Source organism: Heterodontus francisci, chromosome 47 (assembly GCF_036365525.1).
Source record: "Heterodontus francisci isolate sHetFra1 chromosome 47, sHetFra1.hap1, whole genome shotgun sequence".
In the NCBI taxonomy this organism is placed as follows: domain Eukaryota; kingdom Metazoa; phylum Chordata; class Chondrichthyes; order Heterodontiformes; family Heterodontidae; genus Heterodontus; species Heterodontus francisci.
Genome location: NC_090417.1, coordinates 9,258,670 through 9,276,468, shown reverse-complemented (window position 1 = coordinate 9,276,468; position 17,799 = coordinate 9,258,670). Strand labels below are relative to the sequence as shown.

The following is a 17,799-nucleotide window of genomic DNA, read 5'->3' as shown; positions in this document are numbered from 1 at the left end:
CACAGGAAACGTGGCAGCTAATTTGTACACAGCAAGCTCCCACAAACAGCCATATGATAATGACCAGATAATCTGTTTTAGTGATGATGGTCGAAGGGTAAATATTGGTTAGGACACTAGGACGAACTCTGCTGTTTTTTTTCCAAATAGTGGCATGGTGTCCTTTATGTTTGCCTAAGGGCAGTTTAACTTTTCATCCAAAAGACAACACTTCACAAAACTCCATCAGTACTGCACTAGATTGTCGGCCTGGATTATGTACTCAAGTCTGTATGGGCATTAAACCCACCAGCTATGAGCACGCAAAGTTAAGAGTACACTTTGAACAGATTTCCAATAGTAAATCTGCCTGGTTGCAGATGTGAGTTGGTTGCAGCTTCTCAGGCTAACTCTGCACTGGCAGTGACACAGCTTCTTACAGGAATACCAGACTATTATGATCTAAATGAGTTCGAACATTTGCTGATCCTATTCAGCACACCCCTCACCTTTCCATCTGGGATGTGTGTATTTCCAGTCAGAAGATCCCACATGTTCTGTTTCAGTCTTTTAACATCCATCTTTTTTGCCGTCTTTGAATAATTCAGCAGGATTTTATTGACCTGTAAAGATTCAGAATTTAGAATTCTAAACTTGCAAGGCTCAAAGCCATCAGCAGCATTTCTTATTCCATTTAACACAACTTCAAGCCCAGACTGGTACAAGAGCAGGCCTTCAGCTTTATTAGTGATTAAGTATCGAACAGAGTGACCCTTTGCTCAGAATCACCTGGCAATGTTCAAATAATAGACTTCAGTGATCAAACTTGGCTTTTTTAGTGTACACTCCTGTCTTCTTCCCTGTCAGGTACAAGGGAGTCAGGCTGTCACACTGTGACACATCCGCACAAGAACAGCATTTCCCAGTACCATTTATTTTCCAGCGCAGAGCCTGTTGAGCATCAAGTACAAGTATTTCTACTCTGCCCATGAACAAAGGAGCTCGTCCCCTACACTGATTGAAATACAAGGCAAAGTACATTTTCAAGTCTCGATTACAGCTTGCAACCCACTTACCTTCTGAGGCTCTGCGACAAGGTTTTCTCCTCCATAGGTTGTGATGTTTAATTTCTTCCCATCCAGCTCAAAAACATTCTTGTCTTGCTCCATTGCAACATCGAAGGAGTCATTTGCAGGAACAAACCCATCGTGGTCATCATCACTATCAGGCTGCAGGAAAAAATTAAGAAACCATGCCAAGAAAGGAATTTATTGCATTGCCAAATTCCTTAGTAGTTCATGGTCATGTTGGACATTTAAGAAAAATCTTCAAAAGAAATGTGTGAGCAATCAACACAGACCTGAGCTCTGGGGCAGAAGTTTGAAATATCGTTGGGGTTGTTATAATCATATTCCCCAATTCTGTCATCTTGATCTGGGCAGATAGTTTCTTTTACAATCCGTTTTATCTGCAAAACAGTCAATGTTAGTGAGAAGTTTCACACTGATCAAGGTAAGGTAAGTCAACTGTAGAAAATGGAACCCATACTCCAACTTTGACAAGATATCAGCATCAAACACTCCTGGGCCAGGTATCATAATTAAATGGAGATTACAGATCTCTCTATCAGAATTATTTTACACATATGCACTTTAGAGTGGTTCACAGTCCGTCATTTAACCTCACTTCTAATGCATTAAGTAATATCCAGTCTCTCGGCACTTGGCACGTCAAAACATTCAAGGCTATGGGCCAAGTGCTGGCAAATGGGATTAGGTAGACAGGTCAAGTGTTTTAATGCATTGGTGCAGACTCGATGGGCCGAAGGGCCTCTTCTGCACTGTAATATTCTGTGAGGATAAGTTACTTTAATATACGCAATATTTATCACTACAGTGCCCTGAAGAATGCAGCAGTTCGGGCCCTGATACTTCAAGGAGTGCACTCTCAACTATGACCAGCCACTTGTCAACCTGGTGCAGTAAGGGATGTTCTACAGGGGTTGGGGTTAGACGGGAAGGAGCTATACTCTCTGTTGAATCCATGCTCTATCCAACCTTCAAGCACTTGGTGGAACAGTATAGTGGGAGCTTTACATGGGAGTGCACTCCATCTGAGACGGACATTCTCATTTAAGTCATTTCTTCCATTCTAATTTTTGTTAGATTCTTACGGACTGCCTACTTATCTCAAGCTTCTTCCTAGCATTCAGGGGCAGCCTCCTTCTCACTTTTCACTCAGAAAAGAAAGCAATTGGCTTCTCCACAGTGGAACAGCTAATAATGGAAACCCATCACCTGGAGCATTATGAAAGTGAGCCCAACTCCTGTTACTCTAGTGTTTTTGGACTCATCCAAGGTGCCTTAACCTGTTAATACTCAACAGTGATAGACTGAAATGTGGAAGAATGTTTTGACATTGTTCATGTTTCATTATTTTAATTTACTGGAAATTGTGCTTCATTTACCATGACAGAAGGTTTAAGGAACAAACGGGTAATGTTGTCTGGATCATAATGGAAATCTGTAGGCAGTGTTGTCAGCTTTTTACTGCGTCGGTCGAATGCAGCTTTTGAAATTGTTGTGGCAGCCTAAAAGAAACAAAGCACAACGGTAATGATTCAGACATAGAACCTCTTGCTCATCGGCTTGCCCCTCTCCCCACATCCCCTCAGTACATCAAAGAAGTCATGCCCCATGTAGGGATCCTCACTCCCTCTATGAGAGACAAACCACAGCCCTATACAACACTGTACATGTTTATACAATGCTATGGTCTTGTAGGAAGGAAGCACTAATGTAGACCACCGTCAATGTTCCCTCTAATGTCCTTTCGCTGTGTGTGGCCCGTTAGTTGCAATGCGCGCTCCCTTTAAGATTGTTGCTTGGTCGCACCTGTGCGCTTCTTAAAGGGATCACCTGTTAGTCTTTGCGAGGCATATTCACCGTTGCTGGATGGCTTTGCGCTCCTGCAGCTCAGAGGCAATGGTGACCACCACAATATCTCACATCCACAGTACAGTTCCACTGCTTGTGTCATAACATATTTGTCAGCATCTCTGTCAGTTCTCATTTTCATTACTCTCGAACTTTCTTGAATCGTTTCCCCATCCCCCTTTTCAGACCCCCACCGCCCGCCCCCCCCACCCAACCCCATTTCGAGCCTGGCTACCTGACCCAAATCCAGGCATTTTAAACAAATTAAAGGATTTGGGCCCGGGTTGGAAGTTGTTGGGTTGGGCCCGGGTTTTAATTTTATACCCGAGCCCAGGCTTTACCTCAGACTGACACCCCCTCCCCACACCATGAGCCCAGATGCAGATACTGGCCATGCCCCTCGCCAGTCCCTGCCATTCAACATCCTTTTCTGTGGCTCCAGCTGAGCAGCAGCAGCTTCTTCCCCATCTCCAGATGGGAAAGGTGTTGCAGGTACTGTCAGTGTTCCACACCAGGGGTCAGTAATGGGGAGTGGGTCCATGGGCTGTCAGGCCTGCTCCCTGTCTCAGTGTGCATTGTGTCTGAGAGCAGCGGGGCGGGGGGGGCGTCAGTAATGGAGAACGGGTCCATTGGCTGTGTCATGCCTGCTTCTGGTCTCAATGTGTCTCAGAGCTGGGGAGGAGGGAGTGGGGGGGTCAGTAACAGGGAGCGGGACCACGAGCTAAAGCCTGGCTACCCAACCAGAACCTGACCAAAGCTGACTACATGTGTTGGGTTCGGGTCGAGTCTGCATTCTGCGTCCAGCATTCGGGTTCGGGTTGGCTGTTCTTGGGTCGGGTTTTAATTTTATACCCGAGCCAGGCTTTACCCCCATTTTATTGCTCTTTTATTCTTCCCCCATAACTCACAACTAAGCAACTTCTCAGCTCCCTCAAGTCCGCTTAAACTCTTTTAAAATCAAAAAAACTTCCTGATTCATCTGGTCATCTTTCCTTTTCAATCTGTGATGTGCATTGTATTGTGGGCTTTGGGCTTTTATCTGAGTCTCTCAATTAAGATAAAAAATATAGTCTCTGTGCAAAGTGCTGTAATGTTGTTCTACCAACCCTGGTCTCTCTGAAATGAGTCTCAAGATTCATATTCTCATTGAAGTCAATTTCAAATATTTTCTTAGCTTGCTTTTTCTTGTTTTTATCCATGATGGCCTCTGCTGGAGAGAAAAAAAAGCTCAATCATTAAAGGTGCATAGAATCACAAACATTCATTCTACATGGCGCAGATCCTATTTTATACCGTTTCTGTGCCTATCACAGTACACAGTTACATCTTCTGCACTTCCTCAGGTATTGAATTCAGAGTATTAGCCTGACACTTAATGATCAAGATTTATTGAATCAGTGTCAACTTTTAGTGCACAATGCAAAAATGCAGCTCCCCACCAACTGATTAAGCGATGGAAGACGATTAAGTTTTAGAAAACCAATTTCTCAGGATAATTTGATCACGATGAAACAAACATACTGACACTGCAGTACCTCTGGCACAGGACTCAGTCACGTACACCTACTGTTACATTCACCTTTGTGTCGAGGTTTGAAACGCCAGTGATTAGGTCCTGCCCACATCTTCATTATTCTGGGGCTGAAATAGGAATATTCCCCCGGCTGGTTTGAAAGCTGGACACATAGGCTGTCGAAATCCACATCCGTGAGAGCAATCATTTCTTTACTGTGAAAGAGATGAAGTTTGTTCGTCAAGTATTTTCCAATTTAGAAATATTCAGATGTACAGATTTTCAATCCCAAGTGGTACTGTTCCACTTCAGGACACTTAACACACTGAATGGCCTCTTCAGCAACCCCTTTACTTTTACTTAAAATGTTGACTTAATTTAAATCAAATAGGTTTCAACTTTCATTCCTGGGGAGCACAAGTAATTGCTGTGACCCATCAGTGTTTCTGGAGCTTGTGAAACACTCTTCTTACCCGCCTTGACCATGTCCCATCACGGAGGATTCTTGCTGGTCATCGAAATCCTGGCTCACCAGATCTCCAGCATCATCACAAAGATCCCCGTCAAAGTCATCCACTGGAGCATCATGGCCTTCCAGCTGATTCTCCGCAAATTCCGGCTCTGCGTTCATATCGAATACGTGGTTACTTTTCTTGAATTTCTCCATCATGGAAGAAACAGCCTGGGAAGCAGATATTGGATACTTGTGATTGTATGCTTACTGACAAGAATATTGACAGGGTTCAACAAGCTGGGTTACAAATCAACCTGAATGAGTTGGGGTTAGAACTGGAGCAGCAGGATCATCAGCACTTATTAAAGTAAAAGTCAGATTAAAATTAAAATTTATAGTCTTCCAAAACTAAAATCGATGAGCACAATCCATTCAGTGAAACACCTTTCACAGAGCAGGAAGAAATTCTGCCACCCAGCCACCTGGTCAGTCTTGTGTATATCCATTTTGAGAACAACAGTACACCACAAGCCACTTGCAGCACGAAACGTCAGTAGGGAGCAAGGCAACACACACGCTCAGTTCAGCTATTTTCTTTTGCAGAAAACATTTAAGATACCAGAATTGGTAATTCTATTAATATACATGTCGGAAAATGAGGAAACTGGCCCTGCTGAGATGTCATAATTGTGAGAGTCTGTCTGATTTACCTGATTGTGGGCCTCACTGTCCCAGTTTGTAAACTGAAAATCTTCAAATGAAGGACAGATTGTCTTGTCTTCCAAAGAGTGCTGAAGAGCTGTAAGAAGTTAAATGGAAGCAGCGCATAAATAAATAGAGGGAAGTTTACAGCTAAGCAAATGGAATAAAACCCTGTTACATGCAATATGTCTGGGCACAATGCTAAGTCCAATACCTAGAGTCAATAGAAGGCTGATATAGTCGTGTGAGCATGAAAACTTGGTCTTGATTTGATATACAAAAGGACATAGTGAGTAATTTGTAGTAATTGGAGTTGTTCAGGTGGTACCTGCTCAACTGGTGACTTTAAAGGCCCCTGTAAAATAAGTTGAAAATCACCTGCTCCTACCCAATTCTGGGGAAAATGATGCTGGGTGATATGCGCGAAACTGCACTGAATGAGGAGGACTTGCGTTTCAGCACTAGCCTGCACCGAGGTTGTTGCAACACACAACTACATCTGTTCTATTGAAGCGAGGGAGAAGGAAAAAAAAAATCAGCCCGGTTTCTCAATACAAACGATGCCAACTACAAGCAAATGATGGTAATGAAGAACAGGGTAAGTGTCAACACTAATACCTTCCTTGAATTGATAAATAATTAACATTTCCTGTCCAGGCTCACTCAGGGAAAATGTCATTGGATAGACATATGGATGAAGATGGAATAGTGTAGGTCAGATGGTTTCACAGGTCGGCGCAACATCGAGGGCCGAAGGGCCTGTACTGCGCTGTAATGTTCTAATTCTAATTCTAATACTGCTTTTCAAATTGTGGCGCAATTGTGGCATCACAGTGGATAGCACCGCAGCCTCACAGCTCCAGCGACCCGGGCTCGATTCTGGGTACTGCCTGTGTGGAGTTTGCAAGTTCTCCCTGTGACTGCGTGGGCTTTTGCCGGGTGCTCCGGTTTCCTCCCACAGCCAAAGACTCAGAGGTTGATAGGTAAATTGGCCATTATAAATTGCCCCTAGTATAGGTAGGTGTTAGGGGAATTGAGGGAAGGTGGGGATATGGTAGGAATATGGGATTAATGTCGGATTAATATAAATGGGTGGTTGATGGTCGGCACATACTCGGTGGGCCGAAGGGCCTGTTTCAGTGCTGCATCTCTAAATAAATAAATATGGGCTATATGGCAGGCCAGGAGAGCAAGATTAAAGGAGACAAAACAAAAAGACCATCTGCTCGAAAAACCCATCAACAGAGAGATGTATAATCACTGCCAAATAGGGCAGCTACACCAAGGGTTTACTCATCAGCTGGTCAAATATGCCATTTGATTCCAGGGCTGTCTATCACTCATGTGGCAACTAGTTAGGAACTGAGACATTACCACACTGGACTGCAGCCAGCCACTCCCCGATACTGTCCATCACAAAAAGACAGCTGATTGTTAAATACACATTAGAAAAATAACTGTGGGCCTCATCAGCAATTCAGAAGTCACCCAAACAGTCTTCTGCCAGTCACACTGACACTTACAGTCCAATGATTTCAAAACCTTTACTGGAAAGATCCACTAACAGCAGAAACAAAGGAGGCTATGCTGCTTGTAACCAGTGAATAATTACTGCCAAAGTGACTGGAAACATGCAGCCACATGCAGTGGATTAGCATAGATTATCCTTCTCTACAGAAGCAGATGATGAGTTGACAACCATTTGTGATACTGGACTTGTAAAAGTACCTCTGCAGACACAGAAATGATAACGTGCAATAATTTTTTTCAAAAACTTGCCTTCAAGGTCAGATATCTCTACGTAGCCAATGGGCGGCAAATCTGGTGCAGGACCAGTTTGAATGAGTTTGGCATCTGAATCAAACAGCAACTGAGTAGAGTGTCCATACGTCTGCAGATTAACCATGAAAACCCCCACTGTGCTGCATTCATCAAACAACGAGGCAGCTTTCTGGAACATTGGGTCAATCTGCAAAATACAAGGTTTCCATTAAACTTCACCTGCAGTGTGGTCTGAACCAGAATTCTTCCTTTGGCTTCTTAAAACAAAAGCTGTGCCGATCTTCCTTTCATCATTTATGTTTCAGTAAAATATTAGAACATGCAAATTGCTATCCATTCTTCATTTCATCAGATCATTAAGAATGGCATTAAAATTGTTACTTAAAGTAAGATCTACACTCCATATACTATAACTACATAATTCAATGGAACCAATAGAGAAGATTCTCAAATTTATGAAAGGAAATTAGAACCTTCCTCAATTTCCTGATGCACACTATCACAGTTCCAAGTTAATGTCAAATTAAAACATACAGTTCCCGCTCCTGATTGGTATTCAGATCATTTCTTCTGGATGTTTGAATATGTGGTGTCAAGAAGGACAGAGTTCAGCACAGCCACAATTCCATCCATGGCTGGACAGCCGACCAACTCTGACTGTCAACAGTGATCACTTGATCAATCACAGAGGGATTTTCAGCAGCCACTGAATCACATAACCACTATTGTGAGAGGAAAAATAATCTCACCTCGCACTTCATGTCGCACGCTCCGTATGTGATGTTGCTCAAGTTCTGTTCAATAGTTTTGTACGAGTGCTTTCTTCTGTGTTGTTTCTGATAGCCTTTTGTGTTCTCACCTTCAGAAGAACCAGGGTTTACCTCTATACACAAAGAAAGCAAAGTCAGAGTATGTTGGAGCACACAGAGGGATAATAAAACTTATGAAAGGAAACCAGAGCCTTTCCCAGTTCCTGATTTAATAATTAATATCACAATTCTAAGTTTATATTTTTATACCAGGGAACGGAAGGAAAAAATCTAGCATTTCGCACTAAGATGAGACTTTTCTCTCATCTTGTAATTGCTGTATTTGTGATTTAATGATGCAACTAAGTGTTGAAGAATAAAACTATGCTTTCCCCGTAAACAAGAAAGATGATGTAAATTTGCAGTTGCTCACCAGCACCCGGCTCTTCAGTGCTTTTCCCCAAGCCCCCTAGGATCCTGAACACATCTGAATGAACAGCATCCACTCTCACAGCATAGATCTTAGTACTAGCATCTAATGTGCCAGCTGCCATCTGTAATCAATTACAAAGGTTAACAAATTGGTGCATTACATACAAGTTATTTCTGTGAACTATTTGCAAAATAGATTAAATTACCTCCTGTCATCCAGTCATTTACATTCATAGAGGTTCAGCGTCCACGTACAAACACACCATTATACAATAGAGAAAATCATAGGACATTGTTCCTTTAATATTTTGCTCTGAAGATGAAGCATCAGTGCTGGGAATCTTGAGAAGTCATACTGTACATGTAAGCAAACTGCAGTTATAATTCAAAGAATACTTATGTGACTACAATGAGCTCCAGTATATCCTTGAGTCATAACTAACAAGTCGTTGCAGCTTTCTTGAAGAACTCAGGACTGTGCAGTTTGGAAAAGGGATGGAAGTGATGAAGGTGCTGTTGTCAACAAACGTTCCTTGACTGACAAGCATTTCAATGTGGGTGTTGACCTCATGCCTATTGAGAGACCTCTGCATCAGTTGCTCACTCTCACAATATTAAACTCCAAGAATTTTTGATGGGGCAAACCAAGATACATTGTATGGAGTTCTAGAGATCCATCCAGTTAGCTGAACCCATGACCTTCAACAACCTTTGGATAAAGTTGTTCAAGACAATAAGAACCAATATGGATAGAAACTGTCCTGGACTGCAGAGCATTACTGCTTCCTTAGAACCAGAGAAAAATTACTGCACAGAAGGAGGCCATTCAGCCCATCATGTACATGCCGGCCGGAAAAAAACTGGTCCATAGCCTCGCAGGTGACAGCACTTCAGGTGCATGTCCAGGTACCTTTTTAATGAGCTGAGGGTTTCTGCCTCTATCACTGTTCCTGGCAGTGAATTCCAGACACCCACCACCCTCTGGGTGAAAAAGTTTTTCCTCATAGAGAGATACAGCACCGAAACAGGCCCTTCGGCCCACTGGGTCCATGCCGACCATCAACCACCCATTTGTACTAATCCTACATTAATCCCATTTTCCCTCTCACATCTCCACCTTCCCTCAATTCTCGTAACACCTACCTACACTAGGGGCAATTTTTTTTTACAATGTCCAATTTACCTATCAACCCACAAGTCTTTGGCAAATGGGAGGAAACTGGAGCACCCGGAGGAAACTCACGCGGTCACAGGGAGAACTTGCAAACTCCACACAGGCAGAACCCAGAACCAAACACGGGTCGCTGGAGCTGTGAGGCTGCAGTGCTAACCACTGCACCGCTCATGTCCCCTCTAATCCTCAGTCATGTATTTTACTCTTTTATCTCTCTTTAGAGACATTGGCCTGCTACCCAAGTCAGGTTTCACTTTCTTGTACTTGTACTTGAAGATAAAATGACACCAGATAAGGTGCACTAAAAGGCATGACGCATGAAGCTGATTCACTCTGTGACTTAGTCAATGGTTTGCTGTTCGTACTGTGGTCCTGGGAATGGTTGTCATTTATCCTACCTCATTCTAACCTGGAGCCCTTGTACTTTTGTATTTCAAAAATGGACTAGACCTGCAGTGATCTCGATTGAGCTCAAACTATGGGAACATAACTTGCTTATTGTGTCTCAACTGTGAAGCCAAAGCGCAGTGTTGATTGACTCTGGCACATAAAAGTCTGTGCTTTGGAGCAGAAGACTCAAATTGAGGGGTCACCAGAAGAAAGATGACGTGGAAAATTCAATAAATTGTAATCCATTCAGGATTGCATGTTCTTGAATTCAAAAGCTTTCTCCCGATTTAACATTTCATTCGTTTAAGACACTGGATTCCAACATCTGATAGCTAAAGGATTTTCAATTGCAAACATCACAGGGCACACATAACTTCAGCACTTTTCTTTCATATGGCTAACAGAAGATGACAAATGAGATGCAATCCAAACAGAATTAACAGACATCATGTCAGTCACATGGTGAAGGTGCCAAAGGCCTAAAAGGATCATTTGGGTCCTCTAGTAAGGTCAAGAGAGACATTATAAAAATCAATTGAGTAAGATCGTACGTGTTGTATGCTTGTCTAACCTTGAAGTTGGTGAGTTCAGATTCCTTTTCTTTGAGGAGGTCAGCCATGTAATCAATCAGATGAAGACCAAATGCATTCTTTGTGGTGATTTTCTATGAGAGTCACAGAAGAAATAGTGCAATTATATTGTATTGCTGCAAATTCAAGCCTGATGCAGATAACTTTTTAGGTTCAGTGGTGTCAGTCACTTCCTTAAGTGGCCTGTGTACCTACTTTTTAAAATGGAACTTGAGTTCCACCGCCTGTACTTAGACAGTGGCAGATCCAGGAATGTAAAAATGAAACTTTGTGATCTGAACCAGATTTCCATGCCATGTGTACTCCTTCACTCTCTCCAAAAGGTAGGTTAACTTAACACTTGGTATAACCAGCTGCTGCTTGGTCAACCTACTATTGTTCCCAAACCAGAGAGAGTTCTTCAACACCAAGGTTCTAGTTATCTTTCTGAATGACCAGATGTGTCAATGTATTGGCCATTGGTTAGTTTTTGAAAGAAGCAGTTCCCCTTCTCATAAATTAATTACAGTTTCTGTGCCCACAGATCCACAATCGATCACAAAGTTATCTTGAGAAGCTTTAGGCAAGCCTTTGCTAATTTTTTTTTAAAACATAGCTGATGTCCACATCCTTTGTATGAAAGAATGGACAAAAAATCCCAAGCTGCAACAAGAACTTTGTCACATCACTGTTTTCCAGGATGAGTAACACTGATTGCTGCTGTGTAGGCAAAGCAACCATGATACTACCCCAGCATAATCCCGCAAAAAAAGCTAGAAATAAACAGCAGAACGTCGGGGTTAAACCCAAAAGCTTAATTTGCAGTCTTTCAGACGCTGTGTGTTGCCAACATTTTCTGTTAGTTTCACATCGCCACTATTTGTAGTTTTTAAGATAAATGACAGTGTTTTGAAGGACTAATGTTTGCCAGGATCGCCAGAGAGCTCTCTGTTATTTGCATAACTTTTGTTTGCTGAACAGGTAGACATGGTCTCAAGCCTCACTTCTCAGAATGCAACAATGGAGTGTCAGCCTAGATTATGCACAAAGGATGATCCTTTAAAAGTGGTTCAACAAGTACTGGGTTATTCTAGTTCCAAGATCCACGAGTATAAGATGCGCCCATTTTCTTTTCTAAATCTGAAACATTTTGAGACTGCAAAGGACAAACAGGTTCAGTTCTGAAGTGAGAACAAAGGTAGACATCTACTTACATTTTCAGAACACAGTTTGATGCAGGTAGAATAGTGCTCAGATATTTGATTATTTGACAGCTTGGCTTCAAAGGATTGTGGGGTCCCCCTACAAAAAGGAGTAACAGTCAATGAGTTAGTTCAATGTACAGCAGCTGCTCTTCAGCATCCAGCCAAACCTAGACAGAAGAAATAGGACAACATCACACCAGCAAAGCCAGTCACCAATAATGTCTCAATATGTAATGGTAATTGGGGAAGGACTACAGAGGATAGCAGTTTCAGGAGGAGGAAAAAAAGAAATCAGAGACACAGTTGGTTATAGAGCAGTGAGGCCTACATGGCAAGAAGCAAAGGAATTCTGCTCTTGACTATCCAAAGATCCTTGTTGGAAAGTGAACTTACATCAATGTTAAACGAAGTCAAAAAGTAATGGAGCAGAAAGCCCTACCTTTGCACTGGGGATACCAGCGGGCTCTCTATGCCACTTAGCTGCAAGTCGGTCACCTTCGAGCGCCTCCTCTCCTTCCTTTCACGCTCATCATCATTTGCTACTACATCCATTTTTGTGGAGGTCTTTAGGCTCTGAATAGCCTGTCGCCTTGTAGCCGGAGAAACAAAAATGTGGTCAGCAGTGCCCACTTGGGACACTGATGTGGAAGTACTCATTTTGTCCTATGAGAAACAAACGCGAGATAAGCACAGTAAGGCAAAGTAGCAAAATCAAAATACTGAAGTAAAAATACAACATGCAAGAAATAGAGTGGGTCCATCAGCATCTATAAACAGAGAAAACAGGTTATCATTTAGATTGTGCACACCTCATAAGAAGAAAAATGTCATTACTGACATCAAAAAGGGACATACAAAAGCAATCCAGTTACAGGATGCTCTGGACCCTAGTCAGATAACGTGTCTCCCATTTTCCAAGATGTATGTCTCTCACCTTACTCTTATCCTCTGCTATCTTGTACACCTTTCTGAAATCCCTGGAAACATTCTCATCTGCTCTGAAGAAGTGATCCCTTTTAAACTATCATATTTCCCTCATACTGGTACTTTCTCAACTGCATTAGCTGCTGCTAAGATTATCCATGATCACCAGTATGGTTTTCAGCATGGCTGTTTCACTGCCATCATCTTGTCTGTTCCACATCTTCTGAGCCCCTGTGGTAAATCATCTGTCACAGTGTTGATTGAAAATGCGACCGCACATTTAAACCAGCTGTCAGATAGACTTCCACATAAGCGATGTTGATGGCTAATTTGTTTCTTCCCATCATTTCTTCTGCTCAAAAATTCTCATCCCTCTATAAAACCAAGTTTGACCAACACTTGACTACCTTCTGAAATACAGATAGCTGTTCTAATGCTTCACTTGTACTTCTGAACAGAACACAAGAGAAAGCTTCCCTGCTGGGGGGGAACCCTGTCCCTGTCGCATGTCTTTTTGTCACAACCTTTCTAGTTCTTCCCACTGTATCAATGCTGTGATCCACGCTCTTATGAACTCACCTGTTTGATCCCTTCTAAGCTCCAAAATATGCTGTCTCACATATTCTTCCTGTGTGTTCTCACGCATTGTAAATCAAGTGTTCTCACAATATCTACCACACTAACGTGTTCTTTCCTAGAACTTCAAAACAATGGAACTCCACACCTTGCCCCTTCACATACAATCTTATTCAAAATCTGGATTGGTGGGACCTTTACATGATGAATTGGGACACTGCCTTCTTCTCAAAAAATGCACAGGGCTTTAGTTGCAGTAATCCTCAAGTTTGTGCAGCAAACTGGACAACTACTCGAGGAGCAGCAAAAGCTTGTGACCTCTGTAGTGCAGAAATCTAGCAGGATCATTTAATGTCGGTAAACTGGTGTGTGATGAAACCAACAGAATGCATTATTAAATAAGGAAAGAACTTTCATTTACGTACTACAGTACCTTTCATGATCTCAGCACACCCCAAGCCACGACATGCTCTTGTAATGTCTCACAAACAACAATGGTATAAATGACCAGATTTAAAACTGTTTTTGTGATTTTGGTTGAGGGATAAATATTGGCCAGAACCTGGGAGATGTTCAAATCTTTTACACCCACCCAAGAAAATAGATTGAGCCGCAGTTCGACATCTCATTCAAAAGACAGTAAAAATGCCTCAGCAGTGGTTAGTGGTTAGCAGTGGTTAGCACCGCAGCCTCACAGCTCCTGCGACCCGGGTTCAATTCTGGGTACTGCCTGTGTGGAGTTTGCAAGTTCTCCCTGTGTCTGCGTGGGTTTTCTCCGGGTGCTCCGGTTTCCTCCCACATGCCAAAGACTTGCAGGTTGATAGGTAAATTGGCCATTATAAATTGCCCCTAGTATAGGTAGGTGGTAGGAAAATATAGGGACAGGTGGGGATGTGGTAGGAATATGGGATTAGTGTAAATGGGTGGTTGATGGTCGGCACAGACTCGGTGGGCCGAAGGGCCTGTTTCAGTGCTGTATCTCTAAATAAATAAATAAAATCGACAGAAGTGTCAGCCTTTTTTATGTGTTTAAGTCTCTGGAGTGGGAACCTGAACCAACCACCTCTGACTCAGGGCAAGAATGCTATCATTGAGGCAAGGCTGACACCTTATGTTAGGGCTACCATGTTTTTGTCAAATGCAGAAGTGGACAGAGACCTCAATCATGGCTTGAATGCTCATATTTGCTTTGCTGTTGATAAAAATCCACTGAAAACTTGCCCTTCAATCATGAATATCTCCACAATACAAGATATAGGTTAAAGCAGATACAATTTATTTAATAAACATATTTTAGTATCACAATTAAACTTTACTCTCAGAGAGGTGTCATAATAATAGGAGGGGATTTCAACTTCCCCAATATTAACTGGGATAGTCTTAGTGCAAAAGGCTTAAAGGGGGCAGAATTCTTCAAATGCAACCAGGAGAGCTTTTTGAGCCAACACGTAGAAAGTCCTACAAGAGAAGGAGCGGTACTGGACCTAATCTTAGGAAATGAAGCCGGACAAGTGGTAGAAGTATCAGTGGGGGAGCATTTCGGGGATAGTGACCATAACTCTGTAAGATTTAAAGTAGTTATGGAAAACGACAAAGATAGGTGGAGAGATCAGGGAGGGGGGATTGTGATGTAGTTGAACAAATTATCATTGAAAGGGAGGAGGTATTAGCAGTTTTAGCGGGCTTAAAAGTGGATAAATCCCCAGGCCCAGATGAGATGTTTCCAAGCTATTCTGTGAGGCAAGGGAGGAGATTGCAGGGGCTCTGACACAAATTTTCAAATCCTCTCTGGCCACCAGAGAAGTGCCAGAGGACAGAAAATTCAAGAAGGGTAATAGGGATAAATCAGGTAATTACAGGCCAGTGAGTCTAACATCAGTGGTAGGGAAACTATTGGAAAAAAATTCTGAGGGAGAGGCAGGGATTAATCAAGGATAGTCAGCATGGCTTTGTCAGGTGGAGATCATGTCTAACAAATTTGATTAAAATTTTTCGAGAAGGTGACTAGGTGTGTAGATGAGGGTAAAGCAGTTGATATCGTCTACATGGACTTCAGTAAGTCTTTTAATAAGGTCCCGCATGGGAGATTGGTGAAGAAGGTAAGAGCCCATGAGATTCAGGGCAATTTGGCAAATTGGATCCAAAATTGGCTCAGTGGCAGGAGGCAAAAGGTGATGGTCGAGGGTTGTTTTTACGATTGGAGGCCTGTCACCAGTGGTGTCCCACAGGGATTGGTGCTGGGACCCTTGCTGTTTGTAGTGTACATTAATGATTTTGACGTGAATATAGGAGGTATGATCAGTAAGTTCGCAGATGATGTGAAAATTGGTGGCGTTGTTAATCGTAAGGAGGAAAGCCTTAGATTACAGGACGATATAGATGGGCTAGTAAGATGGGCAGAGCAGTGGCAAATGGAATTTAATCCTGAGAAGTGTGAGGTAATGCATTTTGGGAGGACTAACAAGGCATGGGAATATGCAATGGATGGTAGGACCCTTGGAAGTACAGAGGGATCTTGGTGTACTTGTCCATAGATCACTGAAGGCAGCAGCACAGGTAGATAAAGTGGTTCGGAAGGCATATGGGATACTTGCCTTTATTAGCCGAGGCATGGAATATAAGAACAGGGAGGTTATGATGGAGCTGTATAAAAACGCTAGTTATGCCAGAGCTTAAGTACTGTGTACAGTTCTGGTCGCCATACTATAGGAAGGATGTGATTGCACTGGAGAGGGTGCAGAGAAGATTCACCAGGATGTTGCCTGGGATGGCATTTCAGCTCGGAAGAAATACTGGATAGGCTAGGGTTGTTTTCCTTAGAGCAGAGAAGGCTGAGGGGGGACCTGATTAAGGTATACAAAATAATGAGGGGCAGAGATAGGATAGATAGGAAGAAACTTTTTCCCTTCGCGGAGAGGTCAATAACCAGGGGGCATAGATTTAAGGTAAGGGGCAGGAGGTTTAGAGGGGATTTGAAGAAACATTTTTTCACCCAGAGGGTGGTTGGATTTTAGATTAGAGATACAGCACTGAAACAGGCCCTTCTGCCCACCGAGTCTGTGCCGAACATCAACCACCCATTTATACTAATCCTACACTAATCCCATATTCCTACCAAACATCCCCACCTGTCCCTACATTCCCTACCACCTACCTATACTAGTGACAATTTATAATGGCCAATTTACCTATCAACCTGCAAGTCTTTTGGCTTGTGGGAGGAAACCGGAGCACCCGGAGAAAACCCACGCAGACACAGGGAGAACTTGCAAACTCCACACAGGCAGTACCCGGAATCGAACCCGGGTCCCTGGAGCTGTGAGGCTGCGGTGCTAACCACTGCGCCACTGTGCCGCCCCTGGAACATACTGCCTGAAAGGGCGTTAGAGGCAGGAACCCTCAGAACATTTAAGAAGTATTTAGATGAGCACTTGAAATGCCATAGCATACAAGGCTACAGGCCAAATGCTGGAAAATGGGATTCGAATAGAGAGGCTTGATGGCCAGCACGGACACAGTGGGCCGAAGGGCTTGTTTCTGTGCTGTATTACTATTGTTCCAGAGAGAACATTCAGAACTGAATTTAATAGGTAGTAATCCTCAGTTATGCAACAGCAGTCACTTGCATTTATAAAGTGCATTTAAATGTAAACAAATCATTCCAAGGTGCTTCACAAATGCAGAAGAAAACTGGTCGGTTGGATGCAGATTGAAAGAAAATCTCTCCACAACACCGCCGCCCCGACACTCGAGCTCTTCCTGCCGAGAGAAAAGTTGTCCAAATTCCAGAGTATTTTCATACAGGTACAAGATGACAAAGAAAATTTACCATTATTTCTCTCTCTAGTGTACATTTAAATAGGATTGTTACAAATGACACTGATATCTCTAAATAGCCATGTGTCATGCAGCTCAGACACATTCAAGTAATGCAGTAGGACATGGGAATTGGAAGAATGAAAAGCGCTGGCGATTCAATTCCATTTTACATGATTATTTCTCATTCACTTTTTGTGGATCTGGAGATTTGGGCAAGTATTGATATAGAAATCTTAAATGGAAACAGGAAGGCATCTGATTAACTACTCAGACCAGCCGTTCTTTATCAGCGCCCCGTGTTATATAAATACACACACCCACTTCTTTCACAGATTAAACGACCGACGGGAGAAAGAGGCCTAGTTTTCTCCAGCCACCCAACTTCTGCAGTCTCATAAAAAAACTACTACCCGCCTCAGATCACACGGAGCCGCACTGACCTGGAAGTGGGAGGGATTCTGGAATGCCTTTTCTCCGACACTGTTTTATCCCACCCCACCGGGGTCCCTTCCGGATTTTCCTCGCCTTTGTTACTTTGCGACTGTGCGTTCGTTAAAACGAAATTCAAAATCTGCCGCCACTCGACAGTGCGCAC

At 42.8% G+C, this 17,799-nt stretch overlaps 1 protein-coding gene across 3 annotated transcripts in view; it reads right to left on the bottom strand.

Annotated features, from left to right (window-relative positions):
• Positions 1–17,799, bottom strand: part of ncaph (non-SMC condensin I complex, subunit H) — a 43,082-nt gene that overhangs the window by 2,024 nt on the left and 23,259 nt on the right. Inside the window, exons 1-15 of one of the 3 annotated variants that reach the window (XM_068023016.1) lie at positions 17,645–17,789; positions 12,325–12,548; positions 11,895–11,982; positions 10,683–10,775; positions 8,549–8,669; positions 8,116–8,249; positions 7,364–7,553; positions 5,593–5,681; positions 4,902–5,110; positions 4,495–4,643; positions 4,022–4,125; positions 2,447–2,569; positions 1,340–1,447; positions 1,056–1,208; positions 489–602 (exon numbers count right to left, since the gene is read on the bottom strand). In XM_068023016.1, the coding sequence (XP_067879117.1) occupies positions 489–602; positions 1,056–1,208; positions 1,340–1,447; positions 2,447–2,569; positions 4,022–4,125; positions 4,495–4,643; positions 4,902–5,110; positions 5,593–5,681; positions 7,364–7,553; positions 8,116–8,249; positions 8,549–8,669; positions 10,683–10,775; positions 11,895–11,982; positions 12,325–12,542 (1,893 nt within the window). In that variant the 5' untranslated portion in view covers positions 12,543–12,548; positions 17,645–17,789. Of the gene's footprint in view, positions 1–488; positions 603–1,055; positions 1,209–1,339; positions 1,448–2,446; positions 2,570–4,021; positions 4,126–4,494; positions 4,644–4,901; positions 5,111–5,592; positions 5,682–7,363; positions 7,554–8,115; positions 8,250–8,548; positions 8,670–10,682; positions 10,776–11,894; positions 11,983–12,324; positions 12,549–17,644; positions 17,790–17,799 lie in introns of those variants that run through there. The other 2 variants (XM_068023019.1, XM_068023017.1) reach the window with 2 other exon arrangements.